The sequence below is a fragment of the Miniopterus natalensis genome, chromosome 12, assembly GCF_054644295.1.
Source record: "Miniopterus natalensis isolate mMinNat1 chromosome 12, mMinNat1.hap1, whole genome shotgun sequence".
In the NCBI taxonomy this organism is placed as follows: Eukaryota; Metazoa; Chordata; class Mammalia; order Chiroptera; family Miniopteridae; genus Miniopterus; species Miniopterus natalensis.
In genome coordinates, this window is record NC_142092.1 from 69614117 (window position 1) to 69637179 (window position 23063).

At 58.1% G+C, this 23063-nt stretch overlaps 1 protein-coding gene across 2 annotated transcripts in view; it reads right to left on the minus strand.

Annotated features, from left to right (window-relative positions):
- Positions 1-19400, minus strand: part of OLFM1 (olfactomedin 1) — a 32395-nt gene extending 12995 nt beyond the window's left edge. Inside the window, exons 1-3 of one of the 2 annotated variants that reach the window (XM_016211045.2) lie at positions 19240-19400; positions 5369-5518; positions 675-830 (exon numbers count right to left, since the gene is read on the minus strand). In XM_016211045.2, the coding sequence (XP_016066531.2) occupies positions 675-830; positions 5369-5518; positions 19240-19305 (372 nt within the window). In that variant the 5' untranslated portion in view covers positions 19306-19400. Of the gene's footprint in view, positions 1-674; positions 831-5368; positions 5519-7479; positions 7681-19239 lie in introns of those variants that run through there. The other variant, XM_087823244.1, reaches the window with a different exon arrangement.
- Positions 19401-23063: the final 3663 nt, after the last annotated feature.

Below are 23063 nucleotides of genomic sequence, written 5' to 3' on the forward strand. Positions count from 1 at the left end.
GCTGTGTAATTGACCTGTTCATTTATATCTGGGCTAGAGTTCTAATTAACATGCATGTCTACCTTAATTAAGGTGCACATAATTTCTCAATTTAATAATTTTGAAGCTGCGTTAACTCTAGATGTATATATACATATTCATACATATGTATATATAATTTTAGGTCAAACTCCGGCTTTAAGGTCCAGAGTTAGGAACACTTACCACAAAGTGAGAAAGATGTTGGTGTCTCTCTCTTTCTTCCCTGTGACTCTACAGTGAGCTGTGTCATAGCTAAATTAGGTCAGACGTGAAAAATTGCCCTGAGTGATCCCTGCTCAGAAATGGCTCTAATCAATTAAGCTAATCCTCGGCTAATGTGGTTTACCTGCAGCAGCTGTTGAACGACAGGGACCGATGATGTCCCTTCCCAGCTAATCTGTGACTTGGCTCGAGAAGCTCAGAACCCGGAACCCCTGGCCTCAGAAGCTAATAGGTGCTGGGAACCTCGGCCCAGGCCTCCCCCTTTCAGGGCGAGAGCAGGTTGCCCCTGTGTCCAAGGACAGCAAGGAACAAGCCTTGCTGGGCTCGCACCCCACTCCACCCCCGCCCCGTCTCCTAATTGCTATTTCTAGAGGGAAAGGAAAGCCTGGAGGGAAACAAACCCAGTCTTGGAGGAGCAGAAACACACATACCTTGAACTGCCTGGCCAGATGTTGCTTATGACTCTCCTCCACCTGTTTGAACTTGGACTCCAGTCCTTTCATCTGGTTCTCCATCTTCTCCACATATTGCAAGTCCCTCTGAGTCCGCCGGTCCAGGACCTCTATGGATTGGGACATGTTTTGCACCTGTCAAAAAGGCAACAGGTTCAAGGAAGGAGCTGTGGCAGGTGCCAGCCAATCTTATCCTAATACGTGACAGTGACCTTTCCACATGGCCGACACGCTGGGAACCAGAAGCGGCCGATGCATTATTTACTAGCTAATCACCAGCTTTGGGGATTGTTAGGGCCAAGCGCTCCCCAAACGCAGCAAATTGGTCTCGTAAACATTCCCTCTGCCATCTTCCAGAGCGCGCTCTTACAGCCGGGGTGCAAAGCAGGCCAGGGGCCCCGGGTCCCCACGGGCCACGGCTCTGGGCTTGTGGCTTTGGGTGAGTTTTCCCTTCTTTTTTGGGGAGTGGCTCCTACTCTCTTTACTCAGCAGGATGAAACCAGTTAGGCAGACATAAGCGCCCGCGAAGAGGAATGGCACATGGGGCTTCCCTCACCCAGGCACAGCTTCTCTTGCCCCTTAAATCTCACTGGGTGTCTCCCCGAGAAGGTGGCCGCGAGCGTGCGCAACGAAGGAACAAGAGGCGGCTCTGCCTGATCTGGCATCGGGCCTCCCTCCCCCGCCTCGCAGGCCATCCATCACCCCCAACAATATCATAGGTAGATGACTGCTCTGCAAACATGTACACTCGGGGCCCAGAGTCAGGCATCAATCACCCAGAAAATGAAGGATCGTGTTTTACACCCTTACGGGCAGGTCTGAATTGAGTCTCGCCTCAAGATGGAACTTTAATATTCAACAGGGTTTCAGGGAGCTTACAAGAAAAACAGTTTTAGCACAGCCAGCTGCCAGTGCTTTTTATTTTCAGGAAACTGGCTTGCGATTCTGTGCAAATGCATTTGGGGCGGTGGCACGAGGCTCAGGATTGTCGCAGTGGCGTCGGAGTGCTGGCTCAGAATCGAGTCCAATCGCGAGGGAGGACGGTGCCTCCATAACCACAAATCTTCATTTCTGAGTTTCTGCTGATTTTCAAAATACTCTCCCTTTTAGGAACAAAATCATTTTGGTAGGAGGCTCAGCTTCGCTTGGTCAGTGAAAAGAAGAGACGATAGCATGGTTTTTACGCCTTACTGCACCGCTCTCCCAAATAAAATAAAATAAAAAAGAAAATAAAATAAATCAGCAAAAGGCTTCTCAGTAGGAAAAGACTGGCCTTGTTAATCTTGACATTTAAAAATGCCAGGAATTTTATGACATTATTTGAAAGCACCACACACAAACTGTTGAAAAATTCCAGTTGGTAGAATACAGCATGTGGGTGACTTTGACTCTCTCCAATGCTTTCTCTTTGGATGTTTTATGGGAACTAAAATACATGCGCTCTATCTTCTAAAGTCTCCCTGACCCCCTCACCCGTCTTATTCTGTCACTTTGAATAACTGCAGCACCTCTTTTGAGAAAAGTTGCAATGTTTGGTTTCCTTCACCTTTCAAGGCTCAGCCCAAATGGCACCTCCTCCAGGAAGGCCTCCTTGGTGAGCTAAGCCAGAAGTGGCTGTATATGACTTGGAAACATCACCTTGTTGGCACAATGCCTGCACAGCAGTAACCTGCACACCTGTCTCAACCACCTTGTTGGACAGGAGACTCATGGAGGGAGGGGGACTGGGCCGCCTTCACACCTGTAACCCCAGCACAGGATTCAGCCGCATGTCGCACAGGAGCACCCCTGCAGCCATGTGGCTGGGAGGAAGGGACACAAAAGGTGGTACCAGTCAAGACCCCACCCCCAGCCCAGGGGATAAGATTCCTGATTAAAGGCCGCAGGCTACAATTTGCTGAGCCAACAGGGTGGCTTTGGTCTGATCCTCTAACTGGGGGCTGCACACAGCAAATGGGCTTTTCATTTGCCAAAGAAGCAATGCTTTTAACAAATTAAAAATTTTAAATACTAAGTTTTAAATTTAGAAAACACATTTTAAAGACTCCAAGCTACTCAGCTGCCTTACAACAAAATACACAACCTCCTGGCCTACAGCTCTTCCCCTTGCTGGCCAACTGCAAAGATGACTGGGCCTGAGGTTACAGCCGTGGGATTCTCTCAGGGGAGAAGGTGGAGGTCTGTTGCCCCTTCTCTGAGCGCATCCATTCTCCTCTTACCTGTGGGCGGGTGTGTGTGTGGGTGGGTGTGTGTGCAGGCACACCGGGCCTTGAGGGAGTAACTAACTGCTAATATTTATGGAACAGTTTCAATGTTCCTGGCACGGTGTTGAGCCCGTCATGTTACTTATCTCACTGTGGGAGGTGGACGCTATTTCGAGTCTTATTTCATACCAGGGCTCAGAGACGTTAAGAAACTTGTCTGCCCTCACACAACAGCAGTCAGCCACGATTCAAAGCCTGGCCTGACTCCCAAGCCCACACTTTCAAACTCAGAGCTGTGTGTCTTTAGAGAGCACAGAGCACAGGCCCCAGCCCGCTGGCTGCACTCTGAGGGTCCCCAGTGGTCCTCAACCCTGACCCCAGGTGCCTCCCAGGGACTCCAGGCCAGTGAAAATCAGCGCTTCTGGGTGTGGGGCCCAGGCTCTGCATGGGATGCTCGCAGGTGGAGTGTAACATGGAGCCATCACGCAGAAGTGGAACCAGATGGGATGTGCCCAGCCCCAGTGACAGAGCACGGGGTCAGACAGTGCTGGGGCCCTCCCCCCTGCTCCTGCCCTGTCCAGCCTCACCCTGCCCTGGCCCCTCAGTAAGAAAAGAGGGGAGACAGGGAGCGAAGGGGGTGATTGCCCTGCCCCTTCCTCATGCAGAATGAACTGGGCAGTGAGGCCCCTACAGCAAATGGCTTCTGTGCTCTGAAAGCAGTGCCCACAGGGTATAAACAGGGTTATACATTTTTAAGCAGTAATGCCATGGCCTATAAGCAGGCAGAAAGGAGAGCTCTAAGGGCTGCAGTCCCAGGGCTCCTAGAGCTTTCTAGAACCCTTGCTGGCTTTCTGTCACCTCCTGGGAGCTGGAGGTCCTGGTGTCAGCACCCAGCCCTGCCCCTGGCAGTCCCCAAGGCCCCTCCAAGCTCCACCTCTCTCCTCTACAGTTCTGAATAATTAAAGGCTCAATTAGGCTTTGGTCTAGTTTGGTGTTAATAAATGTCTGTGGAATCTGGTAAGCGCGTTTTGCTTTCATTCTTTTTAAATGACTTACTCAGTGGCTAAAGAACATAGAACACTCTGTCCTTTTAAGGGGAGCAGGCTCCAGGGACAAGCTGCTGCCCAGCCTCCACCCTGCTGGCCTGACCTGGCCTCCCCTCTGCCCGCCACTCCTACCTGAGGAAACAAGGTCCCTCCCATGCCCTCCTGATGGCCAGTGATGAGACGGTCTGGGAAACGGGGTCCAAGAGAGGGACCTGCTCTGCCTGCTGCTGTGCAAGGGTTTGTGGGTGAGCTGGGCTTGACCCGGGCCTCCTGCAGGCTGCTGTGGCCTTTCCGGGGGGAGGCAGCACTGGGAAGGGCCATCCTCCCAGCACAGGACCCCACCCCCCGAAGGTTCCTCTCTTGTCCCCTAACTGAGGGAAAAGCCACGGCTCTACTGCTGTGTGGGTGTGGGTGTATATGCGCGGTGTATGTGGGGTGTGTGTATGTGTTTGTGTGTATGTGAGGCGGGTGTATTTGTGTAGGCAGTGTGTGTGGTGTGTGTATGTGTTTGTGTGTAGGTGTGATGTGCGTATCTGTGTGTGGTGTTTGGTGTGTGTGATGTGTGTATCTGTGTGTGGTGTGCGGTGTGGCCCCACTCTGTCAGGGTGTGAAGGGACGCCTCTCCTTGGGGAGGGCGATGAGTGGAACAGAAGGGCCTACCCACTTCTTCCCTCGGTAACTCCCAGGGGACCCTGACACTCAGGCTCTCCGAGAATCCAGGGTTCTTGGGGTGGGATGTGCCAGGAGCCCAGTGGGCCGTGCCACCAGGAGCAGCGACCTCTGTGGGGCAGAGGCTGCCAGGCCAGGTGGGCAGCTTGCACCTGGAGTGTGAGTGCCAGCCCTCGGCTAATTGGCTGTTTGCGTGGGATGAGTGAGTGTGCCCCTCTCTGGACCCAAATTTCCACTTCTTGAAAAAGCGTGAAAAATCTTATCAATTCACATGGTTCTTGTGAAGATTGAAAATGGGTTGGGTTGAAAATGTTTCTGCGAACTGCTCAGTGCTGTTCCCGCGTGGGTTACAAAGGTGACGATTTAATCTGCTTGTATACCAGGGACACCTCCATGGTGGCCAGGTCCAACCCTCAAAGGCAGGGAGAAAATCCCCTCAGGGAAAATCCAAGTGGCTGTGCATCTCTGGGTCCCAGGAAGCTGCTGGGGACAGAGCCCTGAGGACTGCAGGTGCGGGGCCTCACTGGGGAGACAGCCATGTGGAGGAGCAGGCCCTGCAGTGACAGGGTCTATCCATCTCCTCCTGGGCCACCCTTGGGGAGTCTCCATCCATTCATCCATTTGCAAATATTCTCAATGGGGAAGAGCGAGGCCCTGGTGCTGGGACGGACCCCGTAGGCTGGCCACGCCTTGGTATCGGTGAAGGCACACACGCCTGCGCGCACAGATGCACGCACACCCCGCACAGACTCACCTTCTCCAGTAGCTGCCTCAGCTGTTTCGTGCGGGCATCCCGCGAACACATGGTCTGCTGGGGGGCGACCACCGTGCAGATACACCTGCCCTCGCTGTCCTGGGCGGAGCTGTACACCTGCCAGCTCTCCTCAGGGTTGGTGGGCAACACCTGGAGCGGGCGGGGGATGGGGAGGGAGGGGGGGGAGAGAGTGAGACCATAGGAGGGCGCCAGGGAAGACTGTCCACGGTCAGCCCCCGGGGGAAGCATAAAGAAACGATCTAAAGACATGTTCTGACCGCAGGGAGGGAAGGGGTCCCCGAGAACAAAGACAGTCTCCAGTCAGGGTCTCCAGGGCTGGAAGGGAGTCAGACAGGCTCAGACATCTCTTTAAATTTTTTTAAATTCAAGGGATTTTTAAATTCACGGCATATTGGAGTTTTGGCATCTGACCAAATGGATTCGTTAGGTAGAGGGAGGGGCAACCACAGGCCGAAGCTGAAAGGGGAGGGAGGCAGGAAGGCCAGGCTGGTAGACTCTCAGTGGGCAGTAACTGGGAAATAAGATCTCCCCCCCTTACGGCGAGCTGGGGTGGCTGGTGCAGCCTCTCGCTGCTGCTCCCTGATGCTCGGAGATGAAGCACCCACTGTCATACCATTAATAGCTGGGATCCAACAGCCTATTAGCCCAGAGCTGGGAGGATAGGGAGCCACGAGCCGCAAGCCCCCGCGATCTTCCCGCCTTGCCTGGCGCAGACTGCCCTAGAAAACGCCAGGCTTTCAGCTCTGCGTGAGCTGCCACCCACGAGCCATTTGGTGGATATCACCAAGTTTCAGTGACAGGCTGTGCAGGGGTCACACCCAATCTCAGTCCTGAGTTGTGCCCAAGGGCCACCAAGAAACTAGACCTGTAAATGGCTGGTGTCCCCTTGCAGCCCAGCTCAGGTGATGGTGAGGGCCAGGTACGCAAGGCGGAGGTCTGACACACTCCCCGAGCTCAGCCCCTGCAGCCTGCCTGGGAGCCTCAGGTCACCTCGGGCTATTTTTAGTACGGGGATGGGGAGAAGTTGGGTATTGAGAAACTAGAGTGGGGATACATTTCATTTCATTCATTTCCAACCCCAGAAGCTCAGAAACCAGAGGCGGAGCAAGTCATTAAGAAGGAAACACTGCAGGCAATTCCTGAAACAGCAGGTGAGGCGGTAAGTGTCTTAGGAGGGGGTCACCAGGAGGCCTCCTCCCAGAGCTCTGTGCCCTTGACGGCAAAAAGGGAGCGGAGGAGCCTCGTGTCCTTCACCTCTCCTTTCAGCTGACGGGGAGCCGGGCCTGGGGCGCACCCCTTCCTTGGGCGCCCTGCCCAAGGCTCACGGTGGTTCCAGCTCAGCCTCACTCCAGCTTCTCAGCCAGAGTCTAAGTCAGTCCTGCCCAGAAGCTGCCCGGAGCCCGCCCCCTCCCCCAGGCCTTGAGAAAGAAAGCAGGACCCGGGCAGGGGAGCAAGAAAGGCAAGGGGGTGAGCTTCCCAGCGAGTGGCACCCAGGGGCCTAGCCCCCGCCCCTCTTCACCCTTTTCGGATGGACCTTCGGTTGGGGATGGGAAGCGAAAGGTGCCTTGGGACTTTGGGACGTGCAGGCAGGAGAGGGCACCAGCTCCCCAGCCCAGGCCTGGCCGGTCAAGTCCTGCTTTTCCAAAGTAGGGAGGGCTTCCTCCAGAGTCCTGGGCGGACCCAGCAAGGCTGGGGTTGAGCGGCTGCGTCTCCACCCCTTACTTGCTGGGTGACCTTGGACAAGTCCCCAAGTCCCTGCCTCTGTGTCCTAACCTTATCAGCGAGGGACTTGTTCTTAGTTGAAGGAGGACTCCAAGCCCGAGTCCCTGAGCTGGCATCTTCCACCTTGAGAGGGGACCAGGCACAGCAAGGAAGCGAGGACAGAGGGAGCGCGACGGGAGTGGCCAGGCTGGGGGGCGTGGGGACCAGGGTCACTACCGCAGCGCAGAGGAGCCGCCCCCTGCCCCCTGCCCCCTGCCCGCGCCCCTGCCCCGGTGCCCGCTTCCTCGCAGCGCCTGCCCAGCCCTGGGTTGGGGGTCGGGGGGAGCCAGGGCGGGGGTACCGCGGAGGCAGGCGGCGGGCGCACTTACGCCGGTGCTGCGGTCAAGCGTCCCGCCGCTGGCCGCCGAGAGCTTGGTGGTGTTGAGGCCCACCAGCGAGGGCAGCGTCTGGGACATCCAGTTGGTGATCATGGCCATGGTGCTCAGCACAACCCCGATCTTAAGCAGCGGCACCGACATCGCGCCTCGAGTCGCCTCCTGCGCCCGCGCCGCGCCGGCGCCGGCTCCGCGCCCCGGGCAGCCTTCAGGCGGCGGGCACCGCGGCGGGCAGGGGCGCCCGGCCGTGTCCCCGCGCCCCCTCGGCCCGCCGCCGCCCGCCCGCCGCCGCCGCCGCCCCGCGCGCCCCGGCCATGGTGCGCCGCCTCCGGGCGCAGAGAGAGAGGCTGCCCGCGGCCTCCGCGCGCCCCGCCGCCGTCCGGGTGCGGTGCCGGTGCCGGTGCCGGTGCCGGTGCCGGTGCCGGTGCCGGTGCCGGTGCCGCCGCGTCACTCCGCGCCCTGCCGCCGCCGGGAAGGGCCTCCCGGCTCTGCCTCTGAGCGCCAAGCAGACTGCGCGCGGGGGCCGAGGCCGGGAGGCGGGGACAAGGCCGGGCGACTGCCGACGCAATCTGCCCAGAAAATGGGTGGATTTTTCCTCTCGGCTCCGGCTCCCCGCCGCCCCCTGGCTGCCGGCTGTGAGGTCTGCAAGCCTCAGTCGCTAGGAGTTGGCATGGGGCGACCCGGGAGGAAAGACAGACCCCCGCCGCCTAAATCATAAAAATCCTCCCGCGCGCCCCGGCCGCGCTGCGCCGCCTCCGGGCGCAGAGAGAGAGGCTGCCCGCGGCGCAGAGCCGCTGCCCGGCCGCTGCCCCCTGCCCCCAACGCCGCAGGGCTGAGCGAGGCCCGCGGGCCCTTCAGAGGCCACCCTCGCCCCACCCCGGCCGCTGGGGACGGAGTTCACGGGTGGCTCCAGGCTCCCAGCAGCCGGGAGAGCGAGCGCTCGGTCGGGTCCAAAGCAGCCCTCAGCGGGGTCTCCCGCCCCAGAACTGGGGAAGGGGAACAGGGTGTAAAGGGAAAGGCCCTCCTGGGAGCCCCGGGGAGCCAGGTACTGGAAGGCCTTTGGGAGAAGGGAATTCTTCTGGTGGTTGCGGGCACCCACCAGCGTGGGCTCCTGGGTGCGGGCGTGAGGGGTGTGCAGATACGGAGCAGGAGCTGGGTGTAACCAGGTCTGGGGCTCAGGCATCCAGGCAGGGGCGCTAAAGGGGTCCTGCCCATGAGCGGTGTGGTGGTGGGGCCCTGGGTCTGTGGTTGGGGACAGGGGTGGAGCCACAGTCGGGGTGCCCAGGCAGGGGGCAGGAGAGGCTGGCACCAGGCCCCAGCCCTGGGCCGCTTCAGCTGGAGGACAACAGTGAGTGTCCTCGGGGCCTGGGGCTGACTGGGTCAAACACCTTCATGGGGCTTATTTCTACTAACCCGGGATGAAAGGCTTTTCCTCCAGGCCTCCCATTAAGTGCTCCCAGCAATTTGGGAAGGCCCTTCCCCCATCCCCATCACTCCCTACACTCTGCCTGTGTGAAAATTAATCTCCCTTCCCTGATGGACACTGGGAGGAAGGAGCCAGCCTTCCCTAGGCCCACCTGAGATGGACACCAGCTCACTGCTCCATCCCTATTTGCAGAAGGGGCTCAGTTACAGGCCGGATGGCCTTGGCCTGAGTGCTGGGCGTGAGACCTGCCAGCTGAAGGTGTTTCTGTGATTTGTTTTCCTGATTAATACCTGGGATCTGTGGCAGCTAGCGAGTGGGAAGCCACAGATTCCAACTGTTGGGGAACGGCGCCATCTCCCAGTGCGAGCTGGTACTGCATGGTCTGCTGAGACCCAGCGGGCACCACACAGGGCCCAGGCCCAGTGCCCTCCTCTCTCTCAATGCACATTGAACACAGGTTTAGCGCCACAACCGCTCATACCACTGCCCACTGCAGAAAGGGCAGTGACCTCGTATTTTGTGGGAACCAATCCAGCCCACTCCAACCGACAGAACCCTCAGGCCGTCCATCTCAGAAGCTACAGGTATTTACTACTAAGTGAAGACGTCGGGTACAGTGGGCTGCAGACCCCAGATCAAACCCAAGACAGGGATACAGCATGCCGAACACCAGGACAGAAGTGACAGCCACACCACAGTAGCAGATTCCGGCACCTTCCATGGCCCGACACCATGTGTGAACAAACACTTCCTCACAACCAACCGAGCACGTGCGGAGAAAGGCATCTTGGAACCATCACTCTGCTCTGGGCAGACTGGGGTTGAGCCCTGCCTCTGCTACTTACTGGCGTGAGACCCTGGCCAAGGTAATTAGCCCTTCTGTGCCTCAGTTTCTCCATCTCTAAAATGGGCCTAATAATGGTAACCTACCTCTCCAGTGTTGAGGATTGAGCTGGCGCAGCAGCAGGCGGGATACCCAGTGAGGGTGCCAGTCCTTGTCATCCACACTGTGCACAAGACCAAGCATGCCCAGAGAGGACCCTCAGCCGAGTGACTGGTGCTCAAGCAAGTAGCAGAGGGGAGATTTGAAGCCACCAGGGTCCTTCCCACCTCTCACAGTTGCTTTTGGCTAAAGACCATGGACAAGAGATGAGGTGTATATAGACTTACGCGTGGAGGGGGTATTGTGGGACCTGGAAATACTCCCAAGTACAGCTGGGAAGGCAACACCTCAGACAGGCAGGTGCAATGGGAAAACTCTCCTGGTCTTGGAGAACTTCTGATTTGATTTCATGTCAGGGATGGACTTGCAGTGGGTACTTGAAATTTGAAGAGTGCCACCTTGGCTGGCGTCTCACTTCTCAGAGCAGGAAATCCAGGTGGTTTTAGACACTGAGGCCGAGTGCTGCTCCAAAGAGCGGCTGGAGGACTGGCCTGGGGGCTCTCTCCCACCCTGTAGGGGACAGGCAGTGAGGGCTGGCCTGGAGATCTGAAACTCCCTATCATATCATCCTGAGCTTGCGGTCATGTTGGGGAGCCAGAAAAGGGCTTGTGGCATCCCCTAAGGGCTGCCTGAGAAGCAGCCTTTAAAAAATGTGGCTTGCAGTGGCTCGCACTGGGCTTGTCAGATGTAGCCCAAGCCTGGGAACTCTTCCGCCTCCCTGGGGACTAAGCTGACCGGGGAGGTCAAAGAATCTGAGCGCGATGGGAGAAAAAGCTGACTCACACCCACCCCGATGCCTTTAAATCCTGGTCATCTCTTCATTACTTGTCTCTGTTTACAGAGAACTGAATGGACACACAGTGTCTCCCCCCGCCCCCCTCTGCAGACAGGGACAGTGGATAGGACAGGGCTGCGCAGGGCCGTGGCCAGCACCTGCTGCTCTAAGAGGCACCTGTGCCGCTCCAGTCTGCACCCCAGCTGCCTTAACAAGCTGGGAGGGTCGAGGGGAGTTACTCCCAACTCATCTAATGCCGAGGCAGAGCCCTCCAGTGTCCACAATCTGAGATTCCACAGAAGACACACTGCTTTTAATGCATTTGAAAGGGTCATCAGGAAGCCTCAATGAGTCTAATTTGATTTAGGAGGCTACACAGCATTTCCAAATGCAAACTATGGATTGTTGAAGAATGAAGGCATTTGGATTAAACGATCCATGGCTCCAGCCAACACCAAGTGTGCCTACGGAGGGATTTAAATCCCAGTTTGTACACGGCTTCCCTTGAAGCCAGGGCTCCTTTCTGCAGCTCTGAGTAACCATATTGTACTGACTGCGCAGTGAACTGCACAATGTCCCTTTATCCTTACAGATGCCCGTGGGATGTGCGATTGCCAGCTCCCTGTCACGGTGAGGCTCAGAAAGATGACGAGACCTGTCCAAGGTCACATGATGAGCCCAGCTATTCCCAGGCCAAGCTCTAGCACATGGCCCACCTCTGCCCTTCAGACAGCATGGTGTCTCGGTCAGCTCAGCTGCTGTAACAAAAGGCCACCGGCCGGTGGCTGACAAACAATAGACGTTTATTGCTACAGTCCTGGAGGCTGGAAGGCCGAGATCCAGGTGCCGGCACGGTCACGTAGGGGTCCTCTCCTCATGCGGAGAAGGGCTGAGAGCTCCTGGAGCCCCACTGTAAGGCACTGACCTCATTCAGGAGGCAGACACTCCCAAAGGCCCACCTCTACTGCAACCACCTTTGGGGGTTAGGGTTTCAACATGAATTCTGGGGCCACACAAACATTCACACCATAGCACGTGGCCACTGTGAGGTCGCATGAATCCCGGGAGGAGCGTGACCTGCATGGCCACTGATGCCCCATCACCTAAAGGCTTCCATGGTGCACGGTACCCACCAGACACATTTCTGCCAGAACTTTCTAGGCCCTCATGGGAAGGCCGTGAGTGCCCCCTCCCTGCTGAGTGATTCTGGCCCAGGCCCGTGGTGCTGGGCCACCAGATGTGACGCACCGGATGGCCAGGTTTCCGTCCTCGTTCCAGCTCATCCCAGCCTTGACTTTGGGGGGCTCCGCCCAGGTTCACCAGCATGTGTGCAAACAAGAACGCCAACCTCCACTGCCCTGGGTTTCACAGCCCTCCTCACATCACTGGGGGAGCACCTGCTGCCTAGGGACAGGCACGTGTCGGTGCCAGAGCACAACCTACTGAAGCCCTGTGACAGCTGTGCAGCACCCGAGTGTCTCCAGTCCACAGTCTTGCTCAGGTGCAGCCAGTCCCCCTGCTCCTTGGCAAAGTGACATCCTCAAAGGACAGAGTGTGGATGCTCTTTTTCTGTTTAAAAATATGCATATTTTCCTCAAGCTATTTGCACACAGTGGGGGGGGGGCAGGGAGAGGGAGGGGGAGGATGGTTGCAGAAAGAAGGGGTGGCAGAAAGAGGGGAGAGGAAGGGGCTCATGCGCTGCTCTGCCCCCTTCCACCCTGCGTTTGTCCTTTGCACGCACTGTCTCTGAGGGGAAGAACGTTCTGGGAGCAAGGAGAGCACCGGTCTGGGGCTGGGCACCTTGGGCACCCTCTCTCCAGCAGCCACAGAGAACCAACACAGGCAGTCCGACTCAAACGTCCCCTTCACCCCGCCCCCTCTGTGGCCTCTGGGTCTATGGGGGGCGGACTTGGACTCGGACTCAGACTCGGAGGCAATTGCTCCCATGCCCTTCCAGTAAGAGGATTTTCCTCCCGGCCAACGGCCAGGCGCCTTGCAGGGCCTCCCTGCCCGATGGCATTGGGCTTGGCTGTGTGGCCTGACGTTTTTGGCCAGGGGAAGCTGAGGGGACAGCTGCCACGTCTGAGCAGAAGCCTTCAGAGCCACATGCGCTCCAGCAGAGCTGCTGCTCTCCCGATGCCACGAGGAAGCGTGTCCAGGCGGGGCCGAGAAGGCCCACGGGCCAGCCGGCCGTGGGCAGCGCCTCCCCCAGCCCCTGCCTCGGCCCCCGCCACTGCCCGGAAGGTTCCTTGCTGCTCCCATAACTGCCGCCTGGGGCTGGCCCTGGTCCAGACCTGAGGCCACGGGGCCCATTCTCTTAGTTGCCCAGAAGAAATGGGTCCCTTTCTGGGAGGCACTTTGAAGAGCGTGGACAGGATAATTCAGCAGGCATCTGGCCCTCTGGGCTGACTTCTGGTTTCACTCCTGGTCTCAGGGCCCCACAAATGTTACCAGCTCCGCTTCCCAGGTCAGGGAACTCGCCACAACTGGCTGAGAAGCACAGGCTGCTCTCTATGAATAAGTAATTGACCTCGACATGAATAATTGATCAGCATGCAAAACAGAAAGGGGCGTCCATTATAAAAACATCTGAGAGTCAACGCTGGGGTGCCGCCGGGGATGCAGGAAACACCCAGGATGCAGCATCGGTCCTTAGCAGAGGACTTCGGTGTAGCTCCTGCCCCTAGAGCTCATGCCATCTCACACCCACCAGGACCCCCTGCCTGCTGAGCCGGACTTGGCCTCAGGACTCAGCCACCTTCGCCAAAGGCTGCTGTCTCTGGAGAAATCGCTTGATTTGAAATCCCAGGAGTTGCTCATGGAGCAACTCAATTGATGACACTCACTGACCCCCCTCTCCCTGACTGCCACTATGTTGATAGCACAAGATTCGGCCTTCGGGTGCGTGGGCGGGGCAGGGGCACTGGGACTCACATGTCCCAGAGCACGGCCGTTTGCAAATGACCGGCTCTATCTTTGAGTCCAGACTTACAACCAGCACTCTGGGGTGTTCAGTAAGTTACTTATTATATTTATAAGCACAACTCTGCACTTTCTTCCACCCTCAAACACCCAAAGCATCACTTGAAGCAGGTGGGAGGCACTTTCTTTCCAGACCCCTCCCCACCGATGCGAGCCCCTCTGCACGCTGGAGTAGTGTCTGCCTGAGGTCTGAGCTCTGGAGGGCACCTCCTGTTCTCGCTAAACCTGCAATAGCTGCAATAGCTGAGCGTCTCCAGGGTGACGCTCTTACCTGCACGGCTGGGTGTGGACCAAAGCTGGGGGTTTGGCACCCTCCTGTCTCTCACCTGGACCCTTCAATCCAGACCCTACTCTGTTACAGACCACCAGCCAGATGTTAAATGTACACAGCAGTATACGGTCCAACTTCCTATCTCCCAGATCAGAACGAGCAGAGCCCGCATCTTTCAAACACTGCTGGAGAGCAAAGGCACCGTCCCCCACTGTCACCAAGGCAGCTGTCGTGAGACTTAACCTGGGTACAGAGGAAGGGGGAGACGGTGTTAGGAAGACCTTCCCCGGACTTGGAGCTGTGAGCCAACTACAACGGTGTCCTATTCTTACTTCTCAGATCTCAGTCCCTCAGCGGGGAAGGGACTCGTCCAAGGTCACCCATCCTCAGCGGTAGGAAGGAACCACCATGCTCTGACCCCGCCAAGCACTCCTCCCCGGGCCCTGCTGTTCCCCTGCTAAAAGCCAGGTTTCAAGGTCGGCAGCAGGCGAGCATGTGGCCACACAGCTAGAGAGAGACACAGCTCACCGGGCGCTCGGCACAGCCCTGCAGAGGCCGTCGGGCTCCAGCGGACGGCACCAGGCGCCTCCTTTTCACTGGTTCTCAGACATAGGAACCGTTTCACCGCTTTTCATTTTTCTCTCTTTCTTAACAAGAACATGAACTCGGGTGTCACGGGTGTCAGACAGAGCTGGAACTGCACCTGGGGTCTGTCACCTACTTCTGGGCCACTGGACAGCTTACTCTGCCTCCCCAGGTCTCAGTTTCCTCATTTTGGGGATGAGGGCAACAACAGGGTTGTGGGGACTGTCATGACTTGACCCAGATAAGCGCTGGGCCGGGAGTTTGACGCGTGGTAACACAAAACATGTGAACCCTTGTTACTGGTTCTGCCCCTGGTGTAATGAGCTAAAACAAAGAGGCAGGCGTCTCCCTTCCCGTCTCCCCTCCCTGGCCGCTCCCACATGGGAGGCCTCGTGGCTGCTGGTTTCAGAGTGTGAAGAGCATGCATAGAGCATCTTTTAGGGCCGAAAATTGGCTCCTTCTCATCCCTCGGCTCTTGGCGGCCATGTATCTAATTCAGTTTAGCTGGTAATTAGTTTTGTATTACTTTACACGGTGGTGTTAATACTGATTACAGGGCCTGATAACTTTAGTAATAAATACCACCCAAAGCAGAAAATTACCTTTCTTTTTACTAGGGAAGGCTGAAGTCAGTGGGACTAGAAGCAAATTGCTGCCGGAGACAAAGCAGCTGCCTGGGGTTGAGGATTTATGGCCTAAGTGGGGTGCGCACCCCTCCCATGGACTCCGTTCGTGTGCTCAGGGCCAGCCCCCGGGCAGTGGCAGTGCAAACACGGAGTAAGTTCCATGTGGCCTGAACTGTCTAGTTCAGGAAGAGAGCCCCGTGGCCCCCGAACCCCAGACACCCACTCCTGTCTGGGGCAGGTGGGGGCCCAGAAGCTGGGGCAGGTGGGCAGGAAGTCAGTGGTTCCTCCAGCCCAAGTTCAGAATCCAGCAGGTGACAAAATGTGCTGTTTTATTCTTGTCACATTTGCTCAGGGGTATGGGTCAGAGTCTTTTACTGCAGAAGGAACTGAGTGTGAAGATGCTGGGCACAGAGGGATTCTGAGGGGTAGCTCTGTGCTGGCTCCTCTGTGGCCCCTGCCCTATCTGCCCCAAGGGGAGGCTGGGGTTGGGTCACCTCTCTACTCAGGGTCCTAGACCCCCAAGTAGCGATTCAAACTCGGGGTCTGAGCACACAGCGGTCATCCCGTAAAGCCTGAGGCCACACGACAACCACAGCTGGCACTCAGGAGGCTCTGTGCTCATTTACAGTTGGGACCCCGCCAGGATGTCGGGGACGTTCTGTCGTTAAGAAGGGCCGTGCCCGGCCTGGGGTTAGCCTGGCTAACGAGAAGGGCTCTGCTTCACTCGTACATCGAATTCCTCAACACACTTTACTGAGCCCGTGCTCATGCCGCCCGCCTGGCCTCGCCCGTCTCCCTGCCCCTGCTCACTGCTGGCCCTGGGTGCAAACATTGCCTGCACTGAGGCTTCTCCAGCTCCCGGGGAGAACTCCCTCCTCCCTCCACTCACACCACTTGGTTCAGACTCTCTCGTGCCTCTTAAACAAGTAATTATGGCAGGTCCTTGAGTCTCCCCACAAACTGCGTTGCCCAGATGCCAGATGGCGAGGCTTGGACTCGCTCAGCATCGTAAGCCCAGGTTTGACCATGTTAAACCCAACCAGCTGGCATCCGAGAACTGTGTGTGGAAGGAGGGACCGAGAGTGGCTGAAAGAACAGGGCTGGGGCTCGCAGTATGGAGACTTCCTCTAGAATCATCTAGTGTAACTCTCCTGCTTCCACACGGTGGAAGTCCAGGCTGAGAGGTCAAGAGCCTTTCTCAAGGTCACTGGATAGTGCCTGGTGGGACTGGGATGGCATTAAGGGCAGCTGGGCTAAAGGTCGTTATTTCAGAGCTTCTGAGCCCTTTCAGGCTACCACAGAGAGGGGACATGCTTCTATCTGAATGGCAGCTGAGGTGGGCTGGGAGCTTAGGGCACTGCCGCAGTGCCACCACCCCCTGGGACAGAGAGATCAACTCCTCCCCATCCTGGCTGGGAAACTCCGTACAATGCTTCTCAAGGAGCGTGAGATGCCAGCCCTTTTACTGAAAATCACAAAACAAGACCAAGTCAACCGTCTTTCTGTCTGAGGTCAAAGTTCAACTGGGCCCACAAGCCTGGCGTGTAGTAGGCCATCGATCAATAGCTGGCATTTGATTGAGTGGCTCATTGTAAGTGAACTGTCGGGAGAACAGATGGCCAGCCATGTGCTCCGCTCCCCCGCCCGTCTGCCTGAATCCTTCCAGCAGCATTTATAACGTGCAGGTAAGATCCATACGTTTCTGACTTGCTCTCATTTCCACAAGGGCCAGTCCATAAACACAGCAGCCCTGATCCTTGTACCCCTTGGGAGGGCCCTAAAAGTGAGGTGAGGCTGGGGGAGCTGTTTACCTAAAGTGGGAGAGGAAAAGGGTGGGGGGGAGGCAGACGCCACACAGCTCAGCTGCCAGTGCTCTGCTCTCTGTCTCCTGAAGCCCAGGGGTATTGTGCCCATTTACAAAGGTAAGGAGTGTTGCTCGAGATACCCTGTGCTGGGGCGTCCTAGGGTCGAACCACTTTGGGATCAAGAAAGCAAGATTCTTGGGCATGGATGTCCCCACGTAAATCTCTGATTCAAAGCATCCCAGCCCTGCACCCACACCCACTCCTAGGCCCTAGAGGTCACTGTTAAAGGTGAGAGGAACCTGGCCCAACCCTGACACGGTCCCCCTGGGTGGGAACAGTGCAGCCGGGATCTCTGGAGCTGGTGGCCGAGGCAGCTACTCTCTGATCCCTTCTTGGACTTGAAATGCCTGCAGCAGTTTCAGCCAGCCCTTGCTCTAAAATCCAACCACAATCAAGAATAATGGGCCTATGATGGAAGATTCCCAAAGCAGAACCTCAGGGGCAGGCCCAGGGAGCTGGGGCCATCCTCGCGGGTGGGTGGTGCCTCCTGGCTGGCTGCGCTGAGGGACAGTCCCCTGAGAGACCCCACAGGTCATATTCAGAAAGAGGAACCTTGCAAGGAAAACAGCATTTCTCATCCTGGCCAAGGGGAGGGCTGCGGGCCAGGGAGCTGTCCGGGGTCCTGAAGGGACGGTGGGATGCGGGGTGAGGCTGCAGGTGTCGGGGGGGCCTGGCTGAGGTACAGACAGCTGGCAAACACTCGAACCGCCGAGACAAAGCTTTCAACTGAAGTTGAAACCAAAAGTTTTCCCCAAGAACAGGGGATCTGTACAAAGACGCAAGGAGGGGAAACCGATGGAGGACAACATGCTGAGGTCTGAGAAGAGGGCTTCGAGGACCTGAAAGTGAGAAGGCCGCAAGGCTGGGGGGGCTCAGGGCAGCCACTCCCAGAGCCACCCAGAGCCAGCCAGCTCATCCCTGCGATGTCTGAATAAGGCACATGCCTGTGTGTGCTCCTGTCCGTGGGTGTGAGTGTGTGTGAGCGCACGTGCACATGTGCACACGTGCACCTGTCCGCCCACGGCGTTCAGCCCACCCCTCGGCCAGGCTTTGTCCGCTGCAGGGAGACTTCTCTCCAGGAGACTTCTCTCCAGCACCAGCTTGACCCTCTCCAGGGGACCCGGCCAGTTGTCTGGGGCCTCTGAGGGTAAGAGGGGCCACAAAGCCCTCCAGTGCTGGGGTTGAAGCTGCACTTGCGGGTAGAGCCAGGGAGCAGGCAAGGGCTTCAGGCAAAACCAGGGGAGCCGTTTCAGAGCTTTCTCTCCTGTGACCCACCTTTAACACTCTCTTCTCTCTTTTGTTTTGTCTTTTGTTCTGAGAGGAAGGGAAGCCGAGAGGGAGGGAGGGATGGGGCAGCTGGGGCTCAGGGCCTTAGGGCGAAGGTGCTGGCTGCCCACCCATCTCCTGGACTTGCCACTCCAAAGGGCCAGCGCCTCAGCTCGGAGTGTGGCACAGTGGCACCATCCAAAGGGCATTTTAATGTCACTGCCAAGCAGCCTGGCTCCTGAAGCTAGCAGGCTCTTCCCAGCACCCCGGTGCCAGAGCAACACTGCCAGCACGGTGCTCACAGACAGCTCTCCTCCTGCCAGACCTACCAGCTCCGAAATGCATCTTTAAAAATGGAGAACACCAGCCGGAGACGGGCTCTCTGTGGATACATTGTTTGGGGGATGGCAAGCCCACTTGGAATGCCCAGCGACCCCCACCCCCACTCACACCCCGCCTTGCAACACACACTTCCTGCCGAGCATGTGGCCACAACCCCCCCCCCCCAGCCCTCCACATGGAGCCCACCAGGCACCCCAGCCCAGCACACACCGCCTGCCCTTCCCGGGGCTGGTCTTAGAGGCACAATCACCACCACAGGCTTGGGGAGCCCCAAGGGCAGCGTTGTAACCAAAGGCAGGGATGCTCCAGAGGAGCGGAGTGTGTGTGTTTGGGGGGGGGGGGGGTTAGGTCAGCTCTGCCTCTGCAAATGCCAGAGGCTCTGACATCCAGCTTCGCCTCCCACCAGATAATAGCAAATGACCCCCCTCACGCTGACCTCTGAACTTCTCAGCAGGGAGTGGGGCCCCCACGGTGCAGCCCAGCTGGGCCAGGGCTGCGGTCCCGGGAACCTCGGGAGAGCCTCGGTCAGCCTGCAGCCCTCCCTCCACCCCGAGCGCGGCCGGGCGGGAGGCGCCTGCTGCGCGGAGCTGCTCCCCGACTTCGCCGGGCTCCCGGGGGGTGCGCGGGCGGGCGCCTCGCGTGCGGGGAGGAAAATGGCGTTGGATGCACGTACTTGAGTGAGTTCGGTGCCCATCAGGATGAGGAACAGGAGGCTCAGGAGCTTCCGGGCCGGTTGCATGTCTCGCCGCCACCGCCGACGTCCTGGCGCGCAGGAGCCTGGTGCCCGCCGGCCGCCGCTGCGTGGCCCTGGACGCGCTGCCGGCTGTGCTGGCTCCGCCGCGGCGCCCGGCCGTGTCCCCGCGCCTTCAGCACCCCGAGCCGGCGGCGCGCGGGTTCTGCTGCGCGGAGCGGCCGCTCTGCATATTGATCGGAGCGGGCTCGGCGGCCCGGGCGGGCGGGCGGGGCGGGGCGGGCCGGCGGGCGGGGCGGGCGGGGCGGCGGCTCCTCGGCCCCTCCCCCGGCGGCTCGGGGCGCCCGGCTGGGAGGCGCGGCGCGGCGGCGGTGCCGAAAGTTTGCAGGGAAGGGGCGGGGGCGCGTGGCGCAGAGGGACCCGGCGCCACGCTCGCCGCGGGAGTGGGGAGGGCGGCGGCCGGCGGCCGGCGGGGAAGCAGGCTGGGACAGGATGTGACATCAAAAAGGCGGGGGAATTCAACTCGGAAAGAAACTCCGTGCGGCTGGGGCGCAGCCGCGGGGGGTGAGGGTGGGGGCCCCAGGCCCCTGGGATTTGGGATCCAGACGCCAGGGCGGCCAACGCCTGGGACCCGGGCCCTCCAGGTGCAAGGAGTGGACCGCACAGTGCAGAGGGGCCAGCGGCAGCTGGGGTGCTGGCCTAGGGTGAAAGGGCCTGCATCTCTCGGAGGCTGGAACAGAAAAGCAGAGCATGCCCTCAGAGGCCGCCTTTGCTGAGAGCCACTGAGGCTCTGACCCAGGAAGGATGCTCCAGGACCCGGGCGGGGGATGGGCCAATGGGCGGATGGGCGCAGAGCGAGCAGGCAGGTCATCTGGCCCAGACAGGGCTGTTTCCTGCCCTCTTGGGGTGGGAACGGGCATTTTGAACGGGAGCTTCGGTCCCATGCAGGGTGCATGGGCGAGGGCCTGTCCTTGTGTTCCTGGCTTGTGTGCGCACAGGGGGGTGGGAATGCACAGGCATGTAGGGGTCCCTGTGGATTTGCTTTGGGTTGTGTGCAGATGTGTTTGGATGAAACGGAGGACATGGCTCTGCCTCCCCAACAAGCCTGGCCTGAAGCGGGGACCTAGGAGAGGTGCTAGCCAGCCGTGGGCTTCCAGACCCCTGAGGGCTCGGTGACCCCAAGGCCTGGGCCACCGTCCAGCTGTGGAGACAGACTTCCTCTCCTCCTCCCTCTCCCTGTCACCCCATGCTGTCCTGTCAAATGAACTCCCAGCCAGAGATCCAGGTCTCCAGCCACAGGAGCTTGTTCTGGGGAGCACATTGTCCATTTAAATTCTTCATTCTAGGGGAGAAATCCACAACCACTTTTATTTTCTGAGAAGATAAGGTGGCAACAGGATTTAGAAGCATCCCTCTTGTGTCTGTTCTGTTGTTTAATGTTTAGTCTTTGGGAAATATACTCTATAAAGAAAATACAGCCAGAGACGCCAGACCCAATAGGCACAGAATGCACAGCTGGGAGGGCGATGTGGTCCAGCCGTCTTCTGTGACAGGTGGGGAAAGGAGCCCCGTGGGGCAGGGGAAGGGACTCACATGGGGCCACCCAGGGAGTTCCAGATCGAGGAGCAGCTGCCAACGCCTGCCCTATCTCTGTGACATCCAGCACTGGCGGAGGCTCCACCTTGCCGTTGGGTGAAGGAGCTGAGCGTAGGTACCTTGAGAGAGCAGGCGATGGGGGCTGCCACACCTCCTCTCTCTGAGGGCTCTGCCACAGGGAAACCCTGTTCTCTGAGTCGGGAAGGCAGAGCTCCAAGCAGGCGGCGGGTCAGGGAAGCCGAGGTGGGCTGGACTTCAAGGGGCCAGGTTCCAGGCCCTAGAGGCAGGGTGGGGGGTCCTGGTGGTGTGCCCTCAGGGTGGACCCTGAGCTCCTGAGATGAGACAGGTGGGAAAAATGAAAGCCGGGCTGTGGGAGTTCTGTCTCTCTGCCCTCGCCTCTGTTTTATTTACCCCAGTGTTCTCTCGCCCATCGAGCGGAAGAAAGCTGTCTGTAAGCCGCTTGGCCTCCAGGAGAGACGCGGGGCTGGAGAGAGTCCTGCATTGGGAGCTGGAGGGCTGTGTCTTGTCCGTCCTAGTCTGGGGGAATGTAATTATTGCCACTGAATTGTACACTTAAAATGTTGAAAATGTTACTATATATATATATAATTTGCAACCACAATAGAAAGACATAATGATGTATGATACCAAAAACCATTGACTGGTACACTTTAAATGGGCAGATTGTAAGGTATGTGCGTTATATCTTAATAAAGCTGTTTGTGTGTTTTTGAAATGGCAGAACTCATTACTGTATTGCTTTAAGAGTACAGTAACCAACAGCCAGAACGGCCAGGGTCATCCCTGGGTGGTGACCATGGGATGTCCTCTAAACCCAAATCCCCTCCTATGACCCTGGGCAAGTCCCCCCTCCCCCCCCACCGCTGGCTGGTGCCCGAGCCTCCTGCCAGTGGGCTTGACGCGGGCAGCTCCTCCCTGCCAGCTGCATGGGGTGAGTGAGCCACAGCCGTGGGGCAGGGCCTCACGTGCTTTGTGACTTAGAAATCCTAGATTGTGCTTGATCTTGACTGAAGGATGGGAAAAGAAAGCAAACCTGAAGGAGTTGCGCATCTTGCTCATCTTCAGTGCACGAGGTGTCACCTCCTAGGAGCACCTTCTACTACGGAGGACAAAAGTCCACGTAGACCATTCACTGTGGACTCTGATGTGTTTCTATCCCCCATTCCCATCTTGTCCACATTGGCCGCATCTTGGTCAGAAAGATGCGTGATTTTCATGTCCCCTTCCTTTGGCCTCCCGTTTTCTGTCTCTGCATTTTTAGTGCTTATGCCGTTTTCACCTTGTCAGGGTTTACAATGTTTGTGTTTGCTCCTGCCACCACCATCCCTGGTCGCTGGGCCTGGCTCGTCCGCCAGCAGGCTCCCCGGGGTTCTTTGCTTCCATTCACCACTTTGGGTTGTCTGAAGTCCAGGCGCAAGGTGGCCACAGCCTCTTGCCACACCTCTCGTCTGACCCGTTTAGATTCTTGTTTTCCTTCTTAGCTGCCAGCTTCTCCATCTGGGAAACCATGGAGTGCCTCACAGTGGTGGCTCCGTGTCGAGGTGGGCTCGGGGCCCAGGTCCGAGGGTTTGGCCTATTGGGGCAGCAGCCCTGTCCCTTCACGCCACCCCTGAGCCCCTGAGCTGTGCTAGGATGCGGCCCAATGGGTACTGAGCCATTGGGCACCACTTTGCTCATCAGCTGGTACAGCAGGTCCAGGGGCACCCCCACCCCACCCCCTCTCCTGCTGTCCTCCTGCTGGTGGAACTCGGGCCAGAGTGCTGGGAGGGAGCCCAGTTCCTGCTGACTCGGGGAGCCGGCAATCGATAGGCTTCGTGCTCCTTTAAGAAAAGCCTCCTTCCACTGCCAGCCTCATTATAATGTGACAGAGCGGTTGCCAAGGCAACGGCACTAACTCTCCCCTCTCCTCTCTGCAAATTTCCTAGCAAATGGGGCCGAACCCATGCTAGGTGTCCAGACTGTGCTGGGAGCAGCAGGCTGACCGGCCTCACCCTCCTCAGGACCCTCAGCTGAGCACCCCACAGGGTCCCCTCCCTGCCTGGCTCTTCCTTCCCAACCTCCCCGGCCCGACGGTCCTTGTTAAACTGAGGCTCCTGAATTGAGAACCTACTGTGTGACAGGCCCGACCAGACAGAGAGCCGAGCGAGGCCTGGCAGCCTGGGCCTCTCTCAGAATCTGGAAGCCATGAG